Here is a 22,732-nt window from a genome sequence, read left to right on the forward strand (position 1 = left end):
TCAGCCAGCCAGGTGTTTAGGTGAGATATGGCAGGCAGTCGGCTCCCGTGGTGCTCTTTTTGTTCTCAAACATCTGAGGTTAAGGAGTCTGCAGAATGCTGGCTGGTAAAGTTATGAGTTTTATCCCCCAGCCCCCCTAACACAGATCTCTCATTCACCTTTACCCCTCAGGGAAGGTAAGAAACGATGGCTTCGCTTCTTCCTTTGAGACTACAAACATAAGACCCAGAGATAATGAAGATTAAGTTTTGTAGACAGTCAATGAGTAAACACTTACTCCACGGCTCCCGCTCTCTGCCACCAGTAGTGATTTTCCACTAGCCTTGAAGCGGCTGTTTATTGTTCCTGATTATGACTGATGGTCTCGTAACCCGTCAGATACACCACTATAGCTTTTTTCTTCAGCCTTGGCTGTCAGAGAGGCTTTCCGGGAGCACAAAACACATCTAGTATACTGTTTCGTAAGAGAAATCTCGCTCTTCTCATCCATTCGGCTTTGTTGCAGTGGAATCAGCTTCAAAAAACAGTCGAGAATGCATGCTTCCAAGCCCTGAAACACCAACCTCGCCCCCCTGCATAGCAGAAAATAAAACTGATGCACAAGTCTCACATGAAATCCCCGCTCTGAGGCAGTGCAAATGAGGCAGCACTAATACATTCTCCCACAGCGGTGCAGGGACTGTGTGTATGAGAGGGGAAAAGTTAATGCAGTTACTTTTGATTTTTGAGCAGGACCTTGGCAGCACGGTTGGACCTCCTCGGAACTGGAAGGGAATTGGGATCGCCATGGTGGTCATCTTGGGGGTCATGTCTCTGGTCTCCCTCTCAATTTTTCTGCTCACACCTGGTAAGACGGAGAGTACATTCATATAAATTGAATCAAATGGAAACCAAGAAAAAGAAAGCAAAATGTGAGATCAGCTACAATAAGTGAAGAAAGAGAAATGGGAAAACAACAGAAGATATAATATATAAGAAAAAGACAAGCAGAAACAAAGCAAGAAACACTCTTTTTTTATTTCTTTTGCTGCTTGCTCAGTTTAGCTTTAAAAATGAGTTTGTGCAATAAATATTTGTTGTCTTTCTATAACAGACTACCAATTTGTGTTTGTTTTTGTTCACTGAGCCTTTATATTTCCCTGTACGCTTTGGGGGAGACTGGATAGGGAGAGTAAATGTTGAAATTAAGTCATTATTTTATTCATTTTTGAGCAAGATGAGAAAAGGGAAACTTGTTTGTGCTGTCATGTTGAGATATTAAAGAGTTTTTGTTATATTGTGAGTTGGGTAAAAGTGGCCAAGGCCAAGTTTCACCCGCTTTTGGCACTTGGTGAGTGTCCAACATATAACAGAAGCTATTCTAGATCCCAACATAACAGAACATTAAACAATAATATGTTTTTTTTCTCTCTTTTCATATTCAGTAAATAAAACCACTTGGCTGCTAACTTTATTTATAAATGCAATATATATTTTACATTTAAATTGAATAAATATAATAATTATAAAGGTCGTTTTATTACAATAATTGCAGTATCCCTTATAAAGCACCTTATAATGCATTGTACAATCTCATGAATAATTGTATCCTCAGTTAATATATTATAACACATATCAATTCATTGTTACACTATGCATTTTTAATTCTGTTATATTATATAATTGTTTACGACAAGATATAATGTACTGAAATGCACATTATAAATAACTGTAATGCATTGTACCATTTAATAACCCTTTGTAATGCATTATACATAAAGGCTTTAATTAAGTGTTACTCTTTTTCTGCAGCCTACAGCATTTGCATCATTAGCATCAAAATTTAGATTTTGTTAAATAATCCTGTACATTCTTGTTACAGACACTATTTTTCTTCAGTAGTTGTGGTTGTCCTTAGCTGACTGCTTGATCTTGTATTTCAGACGAGTCTCACCTCCTGCTGCTGTCTCGTCTCACTCTGGAGAACCTGGAGAGCGAGGATTTCAGAGTTCATGACCCATGTGCGACGTGGCTAAATGGTAAAAACTATTGTGTGAATAGTGTTTAATGGAATGGTTTAAGTTCATTGATTTGATGCTTGTGGACATTTAGGGTTCCAGCACGGCAACATATCATTGTCTTGAAATGCAACAGGAGACCAATGTGTTTTTCTACTAATGGTTAAAATGTCTTATTCATGGCATTCATTCAGATTGCATTTCAATTCACATTCAGTTTTTATTATATAGCATGCAAGATTTGGATTAATGCATTCCAAATTCTAATATATTGACATTATTATTCTTAAAGTGACTGAACAGTTCAAGTTTAAAGTGTGGATCCCTGCATGTTTTTTTCAATCTTTGTTTGTCTTTATGTTGGTTCTCTTTTGACTTTTTTTTGTTGAACAATTGTAAGGAATTTGATGCCAAAGTTGCCTTTGCAGTATTTCAATATAAAGATGAAGTGTGCAATATTTTGATTTGTAAAATGCATACTTCTGCCCCATTTCATATGCAGTTTGACTCATTGTAAGTAAGGTTTTTATAAAGTAATATTTAATATCTTTAATATATAAGGCTGCATTTATTTGATAAAAATACAGTAAAATAATTATATTCTAAATTATTATAATAATATAAAATAACATATCTTTTTTTATTTTTTTCAGAATTTTTAGAAGCCGCTACTTTAGTCTTAAGTGTCACATGATCCATCAGGAATCATTTTAATATGCTGATTTGGCCCTTAAGAAACAATACTTATTATGCTGTTTAATATTTTTTGACGACTATAAAATATTGTTTTACTTTGACCAATAGAAAGTTAAAAAGAACAGTGTTTATTCGAAATAGATTTTGTGTATCAGTGTAAAGGAGTTTACTTTCACTTTTGTTCAGTTTAATGCATCCTTGCTGGATAAAATTAGAATTGTACGGTAGTGTACTTTTCCATCACTAGGGAAGTACATACTGTACTGTATGTGGTGCATATTCATCATATGCTAATTAGGATGCAGTTTCGCTGCAGGTCAGCCCGGAGCTCAGCTACTGAATTTTGATCTTTGTGTTTTACAGAGAACGAGGTGTCACTTTGCACACGGGAGGGTCACGTTCTAATCCACAGTCTCAGCACCAATCTAACCACCACGCTATTGGACAACAGCACCCTGGTGAGCGGATACTTACACATGCATGCACTTACATGAAAGACAACAGCATAGTAAATAAAGGCAAAGCCAACACACACATACAGTGTTCTCCTCATCCCAAACCACCAGTGTAAAGCCGCTCTCTGGAGAATTACAATCCCTTTGAGGCATGTGACGTACAACTCCATTAGCTCCATTCTCATGGAACCTGACAAATGGGTCACTCCATAGAAAGCGAGAGCTGTATGGACTAGTAGCTGAACGTCTTTGAAGAAAGAATCAGAAAGCTTAAAAATGAGCCAAGAGAAAGAGCAAATAGCTTTTTGGCTTTAGAAGCTGGACAGTTAATGCTCTGTCCTTTATTCCCATTTTTTTGCGCTTCTCCCCAGTTGATCCCGTAGCATGCGTCTTCAAAGAGACTGTTTCGGCATGGCCACCCTTTGAACGCTGCAGCTGGGTGACACTGAGAAACATATATGGGTCATTGCCTCAGATGATCAATGAAATGTTGTTGAGATGGCAGATTCTTCTCCTCCCCACACCGTCAACACTGTAACACTTGTCACGTTGCCTTTATGCCCTAATCTACCCACAATGCACTTACTGCCTTCATGGTTTGGAGCTGATGGGTTTTTAGAGGGAAGAATACAAGTTGAGCTCAGTGCCGTGCTGATTTCCACAGAAATGCTTCTAAAATAAATTAAATTATATTCGTGTTAATACAATTACAAAGGAAATCTATGGAGTGAGGCATTTAACCTAGATAAATGTTAAAAACCAAAAATATAGAAGCCTCAAATAATATAATATAATATAATATAATATAATATAATATAATATAATATAATATAATATAATATAATATAATATAATATAATATAATATAATATAATATAATATAATGAAAGACTAGGGAGTCAGACATTGCACCAAGATAAATGTGAATAGACAAAAAATATATGAGTCACAAAAAGTGTAATTATTTAATTTAACTTATTTAAATTTAATGACATAAGTCTATGAAAATATTTAAGAATTTTGGATTGTTTTTTTCACAAACTGAGGGACAAGGAAAATAGTTGTCTGTGGTAACTGATTGCATGCTATAAATATGTATGATAGAGCTTAATTTGTTAAATTATTATTATAAAAAAAGTGGTTCGATTATTATTTTTAAGGTGTTCTTTTTTGGATTCCGTTTTAGGATCTGAAGTCCATGAGGTTCCAGGTTTCAGCTGATAAGAAGTTCATCCTGATGGCTTATAATATCCAACATGTGAGTAATGTGAATATAAAAAAATCCAGTCTCATTTTCCATGTTACCTGCAGTTATAGAAAAAAATGATTTCTTTATTATTTGCTTTATTGTTTTCATCACCATGCAGAATCATATCCCAATTGGTATTTTGACAACATCACTTAATGATGTATAAAGTGTTACGTAAATATGATATACCATGCCCTTTAAATGTCACATATCTTATTATATTTAAGAACCTATGCTCTTTTAATTAGTATGCAGGAAATGCTAAAAAATAATCAGAAATAATATTTTTAATATCTTATTATCTAGAGGAAGATATCACAATAATGTTATGCAATTTGAAGAGTGTCAAAGTTGTAAATAGAAAAGATCTAGTTTTTTCTACTACAATTTCACATTTAAGTCAGTGTATTACTTGACATTTCATTGTAATTGTTTGTGAAATTTGATGTGCACATATTGATTGTACGTGCGTTTTTGTACGCCATTGTTAGGAGAGTGAACTACATCTTTTATCTAGTGGAATGGACAAAATCTATTCAGACAGGCAGAAGAGACCGCTTACATCGTCCATAATTCTGCAGCATGTTCAACACTGAACGCTGCTACGATCAACAGCAAACGTGGAAGGAATAGAATATTCTAACACAGAGGAGCTGGGGTGTACAGAAAGAAAGAAGGAGGGATACAGACAGGCAGTGGGAGAGGTGGAAACAGAGGAGAGGAGCTGCTTGGCTCTGAATTGTAATGAGCATCACACTGGTGCAAGCCTTTGTGATTACAGCAGGTTTTACTAACAGACGGAAAATAAACAACTTGTAGGCTATTTGTCTGAGCAAACACAGAAACCTGTAGTTCTTATCCCCTGCCGAACCTCCTTTTCAGAAAATAATCATCTCTGCAGTGGTGTTCTTGATGAAACTGGGTATAGATATGAGTAATAGAAAAAAAACAGGCAATGAGTGAAAACACTGACAGTACAATTCATATTCTCACTCTCCAGAATTGCATTCGCACTCTCTCTCTCTCTCTCAACTTCTCTTGTGAATATTGTATTTTGTTGCTGATTACATTAGACTCTGTATTGTGTGTTTGTCTTGAAATCTAATGTGGTGCAGTCTAGTGAATGACATTTCATCCCAAAATCATAAAAAAAAATGTTTTTTTCCTTTGCATAAGTAAAATATTAAGTAATGCATATTTTAAATCAAATTTTAAATTAAACAAAATCTTACCTTATTTTCCAATTGTAAATAATTATTACATTTTATTAAACTGATGTTGCATGGGTTATTTTAAAATAGCAAATGAATAAATGCATAAAAATTATTCATAATTCATATACATGATATTTCTAAATGAAATCAGTTTATTTCGGATAGTCAGAGGGAAAAAGTGGCTACTGAAGTAGCATGTCATATAATGGAAGCAAATTGTGATGTGGTTTAGACACTGTATATGTTCCCTTGAAGCTTAATTTGGACTAAAACAATAATTCAACTTTTTAAAATGTCATGTTAACAGTTTAATTCTGTAGACTTTAGCTTGACTATGCAAAACCCAACTGTAGCTTGATTAGAACTGCTCATGTGCTGTTATTGTCTAATAACAGTGAAAAGGTATAATCCAATTAGGGCTGTGCAAAAAATCGAATGCGATTTTCATGCACATCTCATCAGTAAAGACACTCCTGTAATTAGAAGTATATCTCCAGCACGTGCGTTCGGATCAGGGTTGCCAGGTTTTCACAACAAATCCTGTCCAGTTGCTTCTCAAAACTAGTCCAAAACTAGCCCAATCGCACTTCCATGAGGTTCCCGGATAAAAAAAATTGCTTCCCGTGGTTAACATATACGTTTTTTAGCAGGGTTGCCTTGGTAAAATTCGCATTTTAGGGGCTAAATATCACGTTATTGGTATTGGGGTCGCTTCGACCCGCAGACATGAAAAACAACCACAGACTTGGCAACACTGGTTGGCATTTACTACACAGAGCCGTAATTCACTGACAATCTACACAAAATCGATTTTAAAATCAAAGGCGATTCTTTGTCGATTTTGAAAACGATTTTGTGTTAGTTGTCGGTAGACTACGGCTCTGTGTAGTAACTGCCGCTCCACCTGAACCAGTGTTGCCAAGTCTGCGGTTTTTTTTATGTCCGCAGTTTGAAGCAACCCCAATACCAATAATGTGTTATTTAGCCCCTAAAATGCGAATTTTACCAAGGCAACCCTTCCAAAAAGGTATATTTTAACCCTGGGAAGCAATTTTTATCGGGGAACCTCCTGGAAACGCGATTGGGCTAGTTTTGGACTAGTTTTGAGAAGCAACTGGGCAGGATTTGTTGTGAAAACCTGGCAACCCTGATCTGAACGCATGTGCTGGAGATAAACTTCTAATTACAGGAGCGTCTTTACTGATGAGATGCGCATGAAAATCGCATTCGATTTTTTGCACAGCCCTAAATCCAATACAACAAATGCTACAAGAACATTTCATACAAAGCAATAATTGACCATTTAAATAATAAATATGATATTTAACATATTTCAGTTTCTCTGGCTTTGCTTTGCTTGAAAATGCTGAATTGTCATGAAAAAATGGTCACAATACAAAAAAAATTGTAGGTCCTAAAACTAAATGATGCCAATCTGTGTGGTCACATCTGCAGGGAAACACAGGATTTCTCTGTTAGTCACAGTCGCTGTCTCTCTTCCTCTATCTCTAGAGATTATGTGCTGACTGAGGCAGTTTGTGGCTCAAGGAACTGAACTGAGAGCACACGGGGCGGGGAGGGGGGATTACGGTGACTGAAGAAGACGAGAATAAAAATTATATGATCTGCAGTCACCCTTAGATCACGCTGTCCAATCGAAATCAATCATAGAGACAGGATGAATGGAATGTGTGAATGGAAAAGCGGAGAGATTGCAAAGGAAACTGGGAGATAGGGAAAGAGGGAGATAGGAAAATATAGAAGGGGACACCAGAATAGTATAGTGAAATTGCAAGGGAAGAAAGAAAATGGAAAAGGGAAAGAAGGGAAGGAAGGCGAGTGTTGTAAAGGAAACGAAGGTGAAATATGTATTGAAAGAGTGAATTAGAAATTGCCAGAGACAGCATGAGGGATCGTCTGAGCCAAATCAAAAGATACCGAGACACTGAAATATAGGAAATGTGAAATGTAAAAAAATAATTCAGCTAAAGACAAGATAGCGTCATCTTTTACTCGCCCACATGTCATTCCAAACCTGTATGGCTTTCTTTCTTCTGTAGAACACAAAAGAAGGCTTTTGAACTTCTAAAAGCATCACAGAAATATTTCATATGACTCATACTCTTTATTTCAAGTCATCTGAAATCCTATGTTAGCTTTTGTGTAAGAAACAGACCAAAAGTCGTTATTTAATAAACAAATTAATACCTTGACACCTGAATTCATTTTTTTTTTTCATTTAGCTGATGCTTTTATCCAAAGCAACTTACAATTGGTCACACACCTCTGGAGCAACTAGGGGTTAAGTGTCTTGCTCAGGGACACATTGGTGTTTCACAGTGGATTCAAACCTGGGTCTCTCACACCAAAGGCATGTGTCTTATCCAATGCGCCAACACCACCCCTAATATTGGCACATTCGAGTTCATTAGAGAAATAGTAATATCTGATATGTGAATGGCTTTTGAGTCAGATGTATTGGTTGATCTGGTTCACTAAACTGGTCTTGGCTGGGTTTCCCAAAAGTAGATCATCAAAACCACCAATGGTTGGCACCAATGGTCACTATGATCTTGTTAGGTTAAAAATGCTTTTTGGGGAATGCTTTAAAATGCTTTTTGATTTTTGTGTATCTTTATTCAGATCTTGAAAGCTTGGGTTATTGTGATTGCATAGAAGAAGCAGCTGGAAAAAACTGGGAAAAGCAAGTCATTCGCATTATGCAGTGAATGATGACAGATATTTCATTTTTTTGGTTACAGTCAAGGAGGAAGGAAGTCAAAGTTAAAGGAATATAGCAAAAGCATCCACAGAGATTCAGAAATGAAGAGCTACGCATTTTGTGAACCAGGGCAACCTGAGACTGAAAGCGCAGAGGAGGACGTGTTGTGATGAGCATGAATCAAAAGATTTTACAGTCAGCGAGAACAGAGAAAAAGACAGGCGGGAAGGCAAACTAGGGCAGATCTTGCACTTTTGTCACTGAGAATTGAGTGGGCATCAGTACCACGCTCAGTGTTGTTGAGCAAATTAGTGCGATTACTATGCCAGTGTCACAATGATGTAGATTCCAGCGTTAGCAATATTTCTTCCGCTGTTTACCGTATGGATATTAATTTTGTGAATCCTTGCAAAAAGAGGATTTATGGCTCGCAGCAGGAAACCACAATCTTTTTTTTCCTATAATCAACACACATACAGTCTTATATGCTCAGAGAAAAATGTGCTAAAACTCAGAACTAGACACTTTAAGATTGCAACTTTCACCTGCCACACAATCTTTTAATACTGAGATGCAATACTGTACGAAAGCTTGGGGTCGGTAAGATTTAAATGTTTTAAATCATTTAGATTTAAATGTTTTAAATGATTTAAAAGTTTCTTATGCTTACCATGGCTGATGAAAATAAATAAATAAATTATTTTCTGCTAATTAATATGTAATTACAATTTAAGCAGTCTTCAGTGTCTCACAATCTTCATAAATCATTCTAATATGCAGATTTGGTGCTCAGTAAACATTTGTTTTTAACTGTGATCTATTTAATGCATCCTTTTGATCAATTTAATGCATCCTTGCTGAATAAAAGTATTAATTTCTTACTGACCTCATACATTCATCCTAATGAAATAACAGTTTACCATCACTGCTGAAGAGAATAAGACAGTGTGCCAGTTAGCTGTTCTGTTTTTAGTATGCAGTGCAGGGCATGACTTTCAATCCTATTAGGCTTTTGGGAACACTCTGTGTTCTGTGCTGATGCTGCAGCAATGAATACATCTAATTTTCCACTAATCATTCATATAGCCAAATACATTGTAAAATCATATCATGCCTTATTGCCGAAATGCACAATTGTGTCCTGAAAGGACTAATCCATTGGAGGTTTTTTGGTTATTTTGAAGGGTATTGACCCCAATGATCATACTGGTTGAGGCAGGGCATATGCCGCTATCATTCTGTCATATGACCCCATACATGTGATGTACTGTTCTAATAAGAGTCAAGCCTCCCGTTTCCCTTCCAGCTACTGATTGTGAAATAAATTCTAATGTTTTCTACAGAATTGCTTCTTTTGTTCACGGTGCTCCTCAGATGAATCAGCTGAATGAAGCTTGAAATTGAAATTGAAATGAACCATTAACCAGAATCCACAGTTGTGTTGTCATGCAGTGAGAGAATGAAAGAGATTATGAGCACTGCAAACTGAATGTGAACGCGTGCTTTGTTCAGAATGGAATACAAGCATACTGCATACTACACAGTATACATAGACTATTGTTTAAAATATTATAAATTATACAGGCTCCTTTTTTACAAATAAAAAATAAATGCATAGCATTGGACTACATTATTCTCTCACGGTCTCACTATATTGAATGTTTGAATATTTATTTTCAATAATTAAGGAAAATAAAGTAATTTAATTTAGAAAGTATGCATTAAGTTTTTGTTCTTTTTAAATTGATCAATTCTATTGATCAAAAAATCCTGAAAAATAAAAATGCATTTCAGTTTTGACAAAAATATCAAGCACCCCAGCTGTTTTAACCTTGATAATAAGAATTGTTTCTTGAGCAGCAAATTAAAATTATTTCTAAAGGATCATATGACAATGAAGAATGGAGTAATGGCTGCTGAAAATTTGTCTTTGCATCACATTAATAAATAAGATTTTAAATATATGTCATAAGTAGCATGTTTGTATCAATGGCCAACAATAGATTGCATGGGTCAAAATTATACATTTTTCTTTTATGTCAAAAATCATTAGGATATTAAGTAAAGATCATGTTCCATGAAGATATTTTGCAAATTACCTACCGTAAATATATAAAACTGATTTTTTTATTAGTAATATCCATTGCTAAGGACTTCATTTAGGCAACTTTAAAGGTGATTTTCTTAATATTGTATTTTTTTTTTTTTTTTTGCACCCTTAGATTCCAATAGATTTTCAAATAGTTGTATCTCGGCCAAATATTGTCCGATCCTAACAAACCATATATCAACTGAATACATATTTAGATGTATAAATCTCAATTTGAAAAAAACTGACCCTTATGACTGGTTTTGTGGCCTAGGGTAACATATTTAAACAGAAAGCAGTTATTCTATAATTGTAATAATATTTTACAATATTACTGTACAGTATTTACCGTTGTTTTGATCAAATAAATGCTTCTTTCGAAAATGCAACAAAATCTTATCGACCCCAAGCAAACTTCACCCTTGAAATAGAAGATCAAGTTGAGCGCGTTGCAATGCATTTTCATACTGCACAATTCGGCAAGTTAAGTAAGAAATCCTGAAATTTCAAATGCATGCTGTAAATTAAATGCGACTACAATAGACATACACTCTTAAAAATAAAGTTTCTTTATTGGCATCAATGGTTCTATGAAGAACCTCCATCATCCACGGAACTTTTCAAAGGCAGAAAAGGTTCTTTATAGTTGATAAAGGTTCTTTTTCGATTTTTAAAATGTTCTTCAAAATGGTTCTTTTAGGAACTGTTTACTGAAAGGTTCTCATGGGAACCAAAAATGGTTCTTCTATGACATTACTGCAAAAACAGCCTTTATTTTTAAGAGTGTACTACAGAAAGAGTACTGTGGTGGTATGGAATTCCGTACATAAACGTGTACAATTTAGGGCTCTACCATGTCCTCTGCCCCTTTCCAGGTATTCTCACAGTCCTTCACAGCATCCTTTGCAATCTTCACAGTGGCCAGCGGGTAGGTAGAGACGGAGGTCCCTCTCTGCATGGCCTGCACTGGGCATGTGCACAACCAAAAACCAGTCCAGAGGTCCTTCAGCGTTTGTGCTTTTATCCAATGTTATCCATTAGGCATTGAATATTTAAAAGTATGGAAAGGTGCTATTTGGTCTGGAGTTGACAGGTCTCTGCTGGATGAAATGTTTTTACACTAACTTGCAATTTATTGAATGCCCTGACGAGGATTTGCTATGTTCTGTTTGTTGATAAAAGCTTGAGATTTTTTGCTTGTGGTTGTGAAACAGCAGTGAAACAAATGTCTTGAAGCCCATTTGCTTGTTTTGGCAGAATTCTCAGATCATTTACCGTTAACTGTGGTTTCATCGCATGACCAGACCCCTGGCTCTCTGTATACTTCACTTTCATTTTGTATTAACTCTGCATCTGCATCGTGCTGTTTATACGAGCCCTTTCAAGCACTCTAAAAATGACCCAGAACCTGGCGAATTTGTTCCGTATAGTGCTTCAAATGCGTGTGAAGTTATAGGTCAATCTTGTTCAATCTTGGTGCGTGTGTTTATGTGTACTTATCTTAGGGAGATTACAGACCTCACCCCGTCAGAGGAGGATACATCTGTACTTCAGTATGCAGCATGGGGACCTCAAGGGAACCAGCTGGTGAGGATGAATCCACCGTCCATCTTTTTTTCACATTTTTTCTATAGTGAGCTTCCTTTAAATGGAATACTAGCTTAAACTGAGTGAAAACTGCTTTTTTTAGTATCATTGATATACTATTGTCATTTTTTGTTAATATTCTATTTAATATAGTATTTTAGTAGTATGGCTTAAACTTAACAAAAATGGTAAATGTTGACAACTGTTTCACTTATTTGTCACATGACCTCATAGCATTTGCTTCTTTAATTATGTTCAATCACATTAAATAAAAATATATGATCTATTATTTAAATTCATTTATTTTGATTTTTGTCATTTTTAATGACTTTATCAGACTTGAAAATCATAGGTCATTGGATGATATTAGTTTTTTTAATTTTTTATTATCAGTATATTTAATTATTTAAAAATAATTAAATTGTGCATAACAAATCTCAAAATGAATATCCATTTCCATATTGTATATAATGTTTTGAAGGCTAAATTCACTAGTAGCATTTAAAAGTTTCGATTTTCCAGATTTGAGTGTTTTAGTGTTTTTTTATTTGTATTTATTTCTACAGACAATATATTATACACATTTAATATGGGCCATAGCATTAAAATAATGATCAAGCTGTGATCTGAATTGTTTATATGCACTCAGCCTTCTTAATTTCTCAATATCTTTATAAACATTATATTATAATCATTATATATAATATCACTGGGCTTCATCTCTCTATATAATGTCTCTCTGTTGATTCCAGGTCTATGTCTTTGAAAATGACATCTACTACAAGCCAGATGTTTCTAGCAGAGCCATGCGTCTGACAGCCACGGGCAGGAATGGAATGGTGGTTAATGGACTGTCTGATTGGACCTATGAGGGTCAGTGATCTCGGCCGTGTCGTCCCCTTCAAAACTCTCTCACTGCAGTCCGTCACTTTAATGAGTAGCTTTAATTTCATGTGTTTCTTTGAGACAATTTTGACAAACCCTTGAAGACATCGCAGTATTCACGAAGAGACTATTATCTCTCTTGGTCTCATAAATTCACAATGAGCTAGGTAAATGAGATTTATGATAATCAGCGTAGGTCTACGTATGGGTTAATTAGCCTCATCAAAATTTAATTTCTGTCTTACCTTATTAAAATTTAGAAGAGATACTTCTGAAGTACCCTGCGTTCTGGTGGGCCAAAGACGGCGCGCGCCTGGCGTATCTGTCTATTAACAACTCAGCAACTCCTTTTATGGAGATTCATCACTTCCTGGGCGGGATCTACCCTTCTAATGTCCTCTACCCGTATCCGAAGGTAAGAACCGTGGACATGCAGTCAACTATTTTGTTTTACAAGATGAAATAACTTAAAAATGAAACCAATATCACAGTAAAAGTTTATATGAATGCAAATAAATGCACTCTTTATAGACCGCAAGAGCATTTAGACTAAGCTAAAATAATTTGCTGTGTACAGGCGGGTTCCAGAATCCCATCAGTCAGTCTGTTTGTGGTGAATTTATATGGTCCAGCACACACATTAGAGATGATTCCTCCAGACTCCCACAACAGCAGGTGAAGTTTATCTTTTATCATTGTGTGTTCACAATTGCGCAGATGTAGATATAGAGGTGTTCATTTGTAATATCCTTCTAAAAACATGGTCGGAATGCCTCTTAACTGTCTATTGCATGTATTATTAAACAAAAACTTTTTTATATTGTTAAAAACATTGCAAACGATTTGTATTCATTTCACTGTCGCAGTGTTGGTTGTAGGCAACAAACACGTTTTACGCAATTCGTGATATGCAAATAATTTATGACTGAATGCTTTAAAATTAAGTTTAGTCTCTAACAAATGTGAGTTATGTTTTTAATGGATGAACAATATGAACAGATGCTTTTATGAGAGAGAACTGTCTCAACATTGTGCATAATGCCAGAATAAGTCTTGAAAAAAATGGATGTATTGGGACAAAAATAAGCATTTAAGTAGTTTATTCAAAGTAATTCCTTCATTATTAAACCTTTTATTGGGATTTGAAATGCATCACGCATTTACAAACTGTAGAAAATGGGAATGCTGCTTTGAGGCAACATTATGCAATAGATTATTGAGAGGGGTTTGGTGTTACTCACTGAAGATTTTATTACATCTGCAATGATAAAGTGTTGCAGTTAATAGTTCATTTTTTTTTATAATGATTTTTTAATGTTTTCCCCAGCCCCCTTTAATACTTTGCACATAGTCCCGTAGCAAAAAGTACAGCCTGCATCATCCTGGTTTTGTCGGCGTGAGCTTTCCGTGTTTAGATTGCAGAATTATTGACCATTCTTCAGCACAAATATGCTTCTGCTCTGCCAGATTAGATGGAGAATGCCGGTGGACAGCAATTTCAGGTCTTACTGCTGATTTTCAATTGGATTCAAGTCTGGGCTCAGGCTGTGCGGCTCCAGAATACCAACCTTCTCTATTTAAGCCATTTTTCATTGTTTTTGCTGTGTCCTTTGAGTCTTTGTCTAGCTGGAAAATGAATCTTCTCTCCAAGCCTAGCTTTCAGGCTGATTTTTGGCCTTGATTGTAATCGGCTTTTCAGTTCCTCCTGGTGAAAAATCGTCCCCAGAGCGTGATTTAATTAAACCTTTATTTTACAAGGTTAGCCCCTTGAGCTTAAAGTCTCATTTTGCTACAGAGACCTGGCCAAAATAGCAGCATTAAATATCACAATGTGTTAACAAACATAAAGCAAGGCTGTAATATTTGTTGTAATGTTCCTCATTGCAAGCTGATTTGGATAAAAGTGTTTGCTAGGTGACTAAAAAGGAATTTAACCACCTAAAAATTGGAATTTACATGGGAAACATTAAAGTGATCACACAGGCCAAGATATCAGTTCAGAAAGTCTAGTAATTGTTTTCTAAACTTATTTATAGTATATCAATACGTCTTCACTTTGCATATTTCTAAGCTATGTTCACAATACTCTGACCTTAAAGGCATATAATATAAATTCTGTCATTTATATTCACCTGTAGGTCCTCTTCATTTTGAAGAACATTGGTAGCCAAATAGTTTTGGGTCCCATTGACTTCCATATTGTGGAAGACAAATCAAGGTTGTGATTCTGAATGCACAGTATTCTCTCATTCTGTTTCTGTCTGTCGTTTTTTGCTCCTCTTTCTCTAGAGATAGCTACATCTCTATGGTGAGCTGGATAAGCAGCACGCGTCTGGCTGTGCGCTGGTTAAACCGTGTCCAGAACCAGTCTGTGCTGTGTGTTTGTGAGGCTACGACAGGAGCCTGCTCAGAGGTGAGGGGTTACCAGCTCATCCACTTCAGCCCACTGCTTATCTTTACCTGAAAAGTGTTGGCATCGATTGGGATCTCATTTCTTTCTTGTCTTCAGTAGGCTCAGCCTAACTCGGCTTTACTTAAGCCTCAGTTTTAATGTGCAGCCTGTTTTAATGCCTAAAGATGACTCCCTTTGTATGTATGTGCTTGTGAATGACAGGAGCCTCTGCTGTCCTTGTGTGATTTCTACACTCTGTGTGTCAACAAATCTGTCAGCAGTGCTTTATAATTGGAGGCACTGGGAGCTGTGCTGAAATACACAACAGAGCGCAAGTGTCAGGTTCTGAAAGTAAAAATCCCATTCATTTTCTCCATCGAGAAATTGATTTTTTAACAGTAATGTATAAACCTCTCAAGACTATGCGCTTTATGTTTGTTAAGGGATGATAGATGATTCTGTCAATGCCACAAGTCATTTATTAAGTGATTTTTAGCTTAATCAAAAAAAAAAAAAAAAAGTCCATATAAACTACTTTGAAATGTATACAAATTTGAATCAATAGCCTTTTTATATGCAATATTATATACAAAATATTATACCATGCTGTTGAAAATTTTGGGGTTGGGGTTTTTGAAAAAGTCTCTTATGCTCACCAAGGCTGCATTTATTTCGTCAAAAGTACAGTAAGCAGTAATATTGTAAAATGTAATATATTTTAAAATGTAATTTATTCCAGTGATGCAAAGCTGAATTTTCAGTTTTATTACTCCAGGGTTCAGTGTCAAATTATCCTTCAGAAATCATTTTAATATGCTGATTTGGTGATCTACGGAGCCCCACACATGAAATGCAAGAAAAAATAAATATATAAAAATGCACATGATTTACTAATTCATCCCCTCAATTTACTAAAACGTGCACACGATTACTATTGCGTTCCCTCGATTTACTATTATGTTCGCGATAATTTGGAATGAACTAGTAAATCGTGCACACAATTTATAAATCGAGTGAACGCAATAGTAAATCGAGGGAACGCTATAGTAATCGTGTGCACGTTTTAGTTCATTGAGGGAATGAATTAGTAAATCGTGCACACAATTTAGCCTAATATTTTTTCCTGCATGTCATGTGCGGGGCTCCGTAGTGATCAGTAAACAATTTCTTATTATTTAGATTGATTAATTGAAACTGTTTTTCTGAATACTTTTTAGGATCCATTTATGAATATAACGTTAAAAAGCATAAATGCCATTACTGTCAGATAAGTGTTTTCTTTCTTTTGAATGGTAGTGTAGATATAATGTTATGATTGACCTGAAAGCTGACTGATTTGTCTTGTTTTTATGATTTTTGTTTTACATCTTTATAGATAAAATGATTGTGAAAATAGTTCAGGAACTCTAGCCGTTGAAGATGTGGGCTGATAAATGGTTGATATTCAAATTCTATATTATTAGTCTAAATAATCAAAAACGAAACAGACTAAAAACTAAAAAGCAGCTATTTTAACTGCTACAATGTAATTGAGGCATAACAAAATTATATTTCACAATTTGAATAATTGATATTTGAAGGCAGAAGGCATCTAGAGGAAATATGTAGCTTATATCTTAAATAAGTTTGACTTCGAACAGTCTAATGGCATAGATGTAGAGCTCGGGAAGTTCCTGACAACACATCTAAACTGCAGATAAAATGCGATGCCAATGAGAATGATGGATTGACTGAAACTCTGCATTAGCCGTGGAGTTTGTTATGATGTACAACTCTCCCTGGCAGGCAGAAGAGAACAAATGATTTAAGCACATATTTTACTTATAATATATGATATGTCTAATCCTTTTAAAACATCTTTAATCTTCAGAGGCACCAAATGGCGATGGACTTCTGGCACAACAACCAGCGGCAGGTAAGTTCAGCCTCTCTCAATCTCTTTTTCACTCTCTCCAGGGAGGCATGTAATCAATTCTCAGGCTGCGTTCCTCGGTTCCTAAAAGCTGCATCCACCTTGGCCAGAAATGAATTGCATCAAAATGTTGTCGTCTCTCGTTGATCTGCTGGAGGAAAGTATATTGATGGTGGCTTGTCCTACAGGAGGAGCCGTTGTTCACGGCAGATGGTTCCCTGTTTTACCTCATCCTGCCTGCCAAGCAAGGAGCCCGTGGGGAGTTTCACCACATTGCCAGCCTCCCCGCTCAGGTCTGTGGGTGGAATAATTTCACACTCGTGTTATGCACAATGAAATTAGATGCCCTCATAAACTTTGTGATAAGAAACCTGAGGTACCCAGCTTATATGTGATTTTTATGAACTTGTGGGATGATGTTGAACTCCTCTGTATTGTAAAGTGTTTCTCTCCACTGCATTGTAAAGTCTTTCTCTTTATTGAAATGTTAGACTATCGATTTGAATAATAGTTAGGTTTTCAGGTGCACTAGCTCTTATTTAAGATTTCTGTTTGCTTTATTCAAAGTCATTTACACGTAATAATAAAATGATACAAATATTATATATATGTTATTATATATATGTTACTACTGATACTACTACTTATTATAATAATATAAATAATATTATATATTAATATTTTATATAAATATAACATGCAGGAAAAATTGTAGGCTAAAAATGTATGTATTTGCTAATTCGTTCCCTCGATTTGCTAAACCGTGCACACGATTTAGCAAATCGAGGGAATACAAGAGTAAATTGAGGGAACGCAATAGTAATCGTGTGCATGTTTTAGTACAAGTGAGGGAACAAATTAGTAAATCGTGCGCACAAATTATTTATTTTTTATTGCTTGACATGTGTGGGGCTCCGTATATTTAAAATATTTATTTACAACTTTTTTTCTTCTTCTTCAAGTCAGGTATCACACTCTGAGACTTAAATGTAATATTGCCACATCTTTCTGTCCACTACTTGCTATTTATAATATTTCTTATTAGTACTCTATATGTATACATACACACACATACATACATACATACTGTACACACACACACACACACCCATATATATATATATATATATATATATATATATATATATATATATATATATATATATATATATATATATATATATATATATATATATATATATATATATATATATATATATATATATATATATATATATTCTTTATTTGCAGTGTCTTTCTTTTTTTTGTTCATTTGCAATCTGATGCTAAAATGTATTGTTTTCTTATCTTCCTGTCCACTGCTTTCCTTTATAACTTTCCTCTTCCATTATAACTCTTTATCTAGCCTTTCTATTTCTCTTTGTTTTTCTTCAGACTTCCACTCCTTCGGTTTCTCCTCGCTTTCTAACATCAGGGAACTGGGATGTAACCTCACTGTGCGCCCTTGACGAGGAGAACGATAAAATGTATGACAGAGCCAATTTTATGAACAAACCGTTTCACCTCGAAAGCCTCAAGACTGTGTCGTAAAGCATCTCATAGTCAACCAAACTACAGAATATGAGTAATTATTGAATTATTTACGCCTAGTGATCCTATTTAACCCACCGAATCCACAAAGATGGCACTTGATTCAAATGAATACAGTAATTTAATGCTGACATTTTCTCTCCGGCTTTGTTCTCTAATTGCAACCACATGAAACAAACCCTCTTCGATACCCATCTCAGAATCCATAGCTTTATAGAATTTTTAATATATATATATTTATAAGTAGTCAGCTCTATAGCTTAAATCAAAGTTTAGGAAAATTAATGACTTCCAATTAATCTTGTACTGACAGAAATGAATGCACGTCACTGACTTCCCTACTTTTCATGTGTAACCGCTTCAAACCTACTTAGTATGCAGGTCGTATGTGGAAGTAGACTCTATTATAAGAGGATAAATGACTGTCTACAAATAGCAACTCAAAAACCTTTTCAGATTTTCTTAATGTGACTTTCCCCTGTAGCTATTTTCTGAGTACGGAGGAGTCGCGGCAGAGCAGACACTTATACAGGTGGGTTCTGTCCTGAACCGATACGCCTTTTAAGCTGTAATTGAGTATTTTATCATCACAGTCTAAGAATTCTACGCCTCTCATGCCGTGCTGTGCATTTGCATCTAAATCAGTCTGACAGCATTTGCACACCCTGTTGTGTTTTATTTCATTTTCTCCATATGTTGATTATTACATGTTAATATTCTGCACGCGCATTGACATCCCAGTTTCTGAGTACATATGTGCATCGATGACTTGTGTTGTAATCAATTAAATCTTTCCAGTCTACGTCTGAGATGTGTTTCAGGGACATTTGTGAAAAGCCAATAGACTTTTTTTTTCCCCTCTAGTGAGCTCCAGGCAAGAAGCCCAGCTAATTCATTTAACAGAACAGCAGCTTAGGAGAGAGAGAGAGAGAGAGAGAGAAGGTTGAAAAGGAGACGGGGAGAGGGGGAGGTGCTGCACCTCACAACGATTTAAAGGGTGTTCTCTAACCCTTGATTAATGCTTTAAGTCTCTCACTTGCTCTCTGTGGGACACTAGATTTTTTATTGTGACTATCCGAGCAATATGGTGAAAGTGCAAAGGTCAAGCATCGGGCTTAACGAAAGATCAGCACGTTGTGTGTGTGTGTGTCTGTGTGTGTGTAAGTGTATTAATGCACTGGAATTTGTTGGGACAGTTCAGCCCAAATGATATACTATTGTTTATTTATATAAATTAGATAATTTTTTATTCATCAAAGATGCAGTGGGCTGTCTAGACAGTGGACTGTCAAGAGTTTAGTTTTAAGCTTAGATGTTAAATCTCATTTTGAAAATCCTGATCACTATGTGTGGTCAAAAAAAGAAAGTCAGAGAGGTTTGGAAAGAAAAAGAAAAAGGGTGGATTTAAAGTTTGATTGCATCGGCTTTGATGATGAATTGTGTAATAATAATGCGATGCTTGCTTGTTGCCTAGCGTGGAGCTCGGAGGAGTGTTTCATCGCCAGTGTCTCACATGCAACCTGTTCGAGCGATGCAGCTTCTTTAAAGTAGACTTCAGTCCCAATCAGACATATTTTACCCTCTATTGCTTGGGTAAGATCACACTCTATCTCATGTACAAATGAGATCACACACTTAGACATTCTCATCTCTGTCAAAAAATACTTTTGCAGGCCCAGGTGTCCCAAAGGTAACCATTCACAGCACAAGTGACCCTTCCCGTAAGTAGAATTAAAATGTTTCTGATTTCAAACTGTTGGATTTCAATTGCTAATACAATTGGGTCAACAAAGAACATTTTTAGTAGAGTTATAGTTTGCTGCATTAAGTACTTGCAGCATATAATAATAATAAAAGCAAATATGACTTATATTATTGTTTTTACTTAAGATTATGAGATTGTTTTAATTCCTAAAAGTGTGTAATTCATCCTAGATTGTTCTACTTGTTACAGTAGAAATTTATTTTTATCTTATCTTATCTTATCTAAAGACTATAATATCATAGAGGACCACCTATAAACTACCTAGAACTCCTTAATGATCATAAAGCAACACCCAAGCACTACTTTATTCACTTACCTTTAACTTGCAACATGACTCAGAGAAAAAAATAGAATATATTTTAGAATGAAAGCACCCCAGTGATTATTTTCAGAGTCTTTTATAGTGAGAGTGTGCTCTAAAACATCAAAAAGTGCTTCAAGCCATTCTTTTGAATTTTATTATCTTGCTAGATTCATTATTTCACAGTGTTAATATTTAAATACTCCAAGGTGGTGAACTGTTCTGGTTTCATGCCAAAAATGAATTAAGTCTGCGTTCTGCTCTTGCAGGATACACAGTGGTGGAAGACAACAGCCTCCTCGCTGTGTCTCTTGAAACCAAGAGGCTCTCAGAGACGGTTTTCCAGACGCTTTCCTCTGACAACAGTGGTAAAAAGAATTCTTAAGTAACTGTACATTCCTCCTTTCAGCATAAACTGAGTTCCACCTTTTACAATCCAACTAGATTTAAGAATCAATCAGATATTTGTTTTCGGTTTTGTAAATTGGATCCTCACAGCTGTAGCATTAGGGGAAGCCTATTTCAGCGTGTGTGACGTGTAAGGGAAGGTTAGCATGTGTGGACATCTGTGTAGCTATATAAATTGCACATGTACTGTATCAGGTCCCTTGACTGTGTTTGTTTGTGTGTGTGTGTGTGTGTGTGTATTATTGAGAGTTTGTTAAAAACCAGCAGGCTCATGGGAGCTCATTTGCCAGTGGTTAGAATATTGATGAGATGGTACCCAGACTTCCTTGCAGTATGATACAGTAGAAACGGCGTTTTTTTTCCGTTTTAACTGCCTTTGCGAATAATTACAGACCTAGATATGAAGATTTCCCTGCCTCCTGGGTACGAGGGAAACCTGCACTCTCTCCTTATTATCATGTAAGTGTCTCCCCTCACATTATGATACTCTTAGTAAGGCAACATTGTATTATTATTGTATTGCCCATTTCTGCATAAAGTAAAGTAAAAATGAGACAGGTAATTATGAGATAAAATGTATATAAAAGACCACATCGTCTGAGACACCGCTTTTATTTGGTCAAAAAATGCAGTAAAACATAAAATGTTATTCAAATGGTTCTATTCGAATGTAACCATATCTATTTGAATATATTTTAAAATATAGTTTATTCCTATAATCTGCTCCAGTCTTCATTGTCACATGATCCTGTAGAAATCATACTAATATGCTGATTTGCTGCTCAAGAAACATTTCTTCTTAACAATGTTGAAAACATCTCCAAGACGCTTCAAGAAACCTACATGCAAACCTATGTTAAGTGTCCTGATGGTGACAGATCAGCTCAGCATTTCACATGTACATCAAACCAGTGCCTTGCAAGCAGCAGTATCTCCTTGTGGAAATGCAAATCAAGTTAAGACTCTCCTCTCCCTGGCCGTAGTTGGTTAGGCGACATGATTTATGAATGCTGCAGTATTATTAAGCAATATGCACAAGCTCGATTGAGATGCATGAAGTGTTCGGCGAGTGCCAACACATTAACAGAATGAAGACCAGCGTGCTGATGTCTTTTTAATCTACAATGTGACATTATGTGTCAACACATCCGTCTATCCATTCTCTCCACCTGTAGTGACAGTATTCCTGGGAGGCAGTCGGTAACGGAGGAGTTTGCCCTGGGCTGGCCGGAGGTTTTGTCCAGCCTGCATGGAGTGGCACTGGCCTGGATCGACAGCAGAAGCCAGGTCTCACAGGGACAGAAAAGCAGCACCCTGGACACTCGCAAGCTGGGTTCCCTACGCATTAAAGACAAGCTTGGAGTAGTGGAGTGAGTCATTCTCTTATTCCAGTTATTAAGAATAATACCTATAATGGAAAAGTCATTTTGCACGCTAAATATCTGATTAGGAAGTGTTTTATGCTCTGAAGCAGACGCTTGGATTTCTTTTAGATTTTTGTTGAACACT

At 35.8% G+C, this 22,732-nt stretch overlaps 1 protein-coding gene across 3 annotated transcripts in view; it reads left to right on the forward strand.

The window, feature by feature from the left end:
• LOC113041523 (inactive dipeptidyl peptidase 10) overlaps positions 1–22,732 on the forward strand; it is a 38,704-nt gene that overhangs the window by 13,321 nt on the left and 2,651 nt on the right. Inside the window, exons 2-20 of one of the 3 annotated variants that reach the window (XM_026200118.1) lie at positions 733–847; positions 1,923–2,018; positions 3,057–3,151; positions 4,335–4,406; positions 11,298–11,350; positions 11,928–12,009; positions 12,762–12,882; positions 13,155–13,309; positions 13,472–13,569; positions 15,184–15,307; positions 17,157–17,201; positions 17,387–17,491; positions 18,594–18,685; positions 19,234–19,281; positions 20,224–20,342; positions 20,423–20,470; positions 21,085–21,183; positions 21,616–21,682; positions 22,399–22,593. In XM_026200118.1, the coding sequence (XP_026055903.1) occupies positions 733–847; positions 1,923–2,018; positions 3,057–3,151; positions 4,335–4,406; positions 11,298–11,350; positions 11,928–12,009; positions 12,762–12,882; positions 13,155–13,309; positions 13,472–13,569; positions 15,184–15,307; positions 17,157–17,201; positions 17,387–17,491; positions 18,594–18,685; positions 19,234–19,281; positions 20,224–20,342; positions 20,423–20,470; positions 21,085–21,183; positions 21,616–21,682; positions 22,399–22,593 (1,829 nt within the window). Of the gene's footprint in view, positions 1–729; positions 848–1,922; positions 2,019–3,056; positions 3,152–4,334; positions 4,407–11,297; positions 11,351–11,927; positions 12,010–12,761; positions 12,883–13,154; positions 13,310–13,471; positions 13,570–15,183; positions 15,308–17,156; positions 17,202–17,386; positions 17,492–18,593; positions 18,686–19,233; positions 19,282–20,223; positions 20,343–20,422; positions 20,471–21,084; positions 21,184–21,615; positions 21,683–22,398; positions 22,594–22,732 lie in introns of those variants that run through there. The other 2 variants (XM_026200117.1, XM_026200119.1) reach the window with 2 other exon arrangements.

This window comes from Carassius auratus, chromosome 23 (genome assembly GCF_003368295.1).
Source record: "Carassius auratus strain Wakin chromosome 23, ASM336829v1, whole genome shotgun sequence".
Taxonomy (NCBI): Eukaryota; Metazoa; Chordata; class Actinopteri; order Cypriniformes; family Cyprinidae; genus Carassius; species Carassius auratus.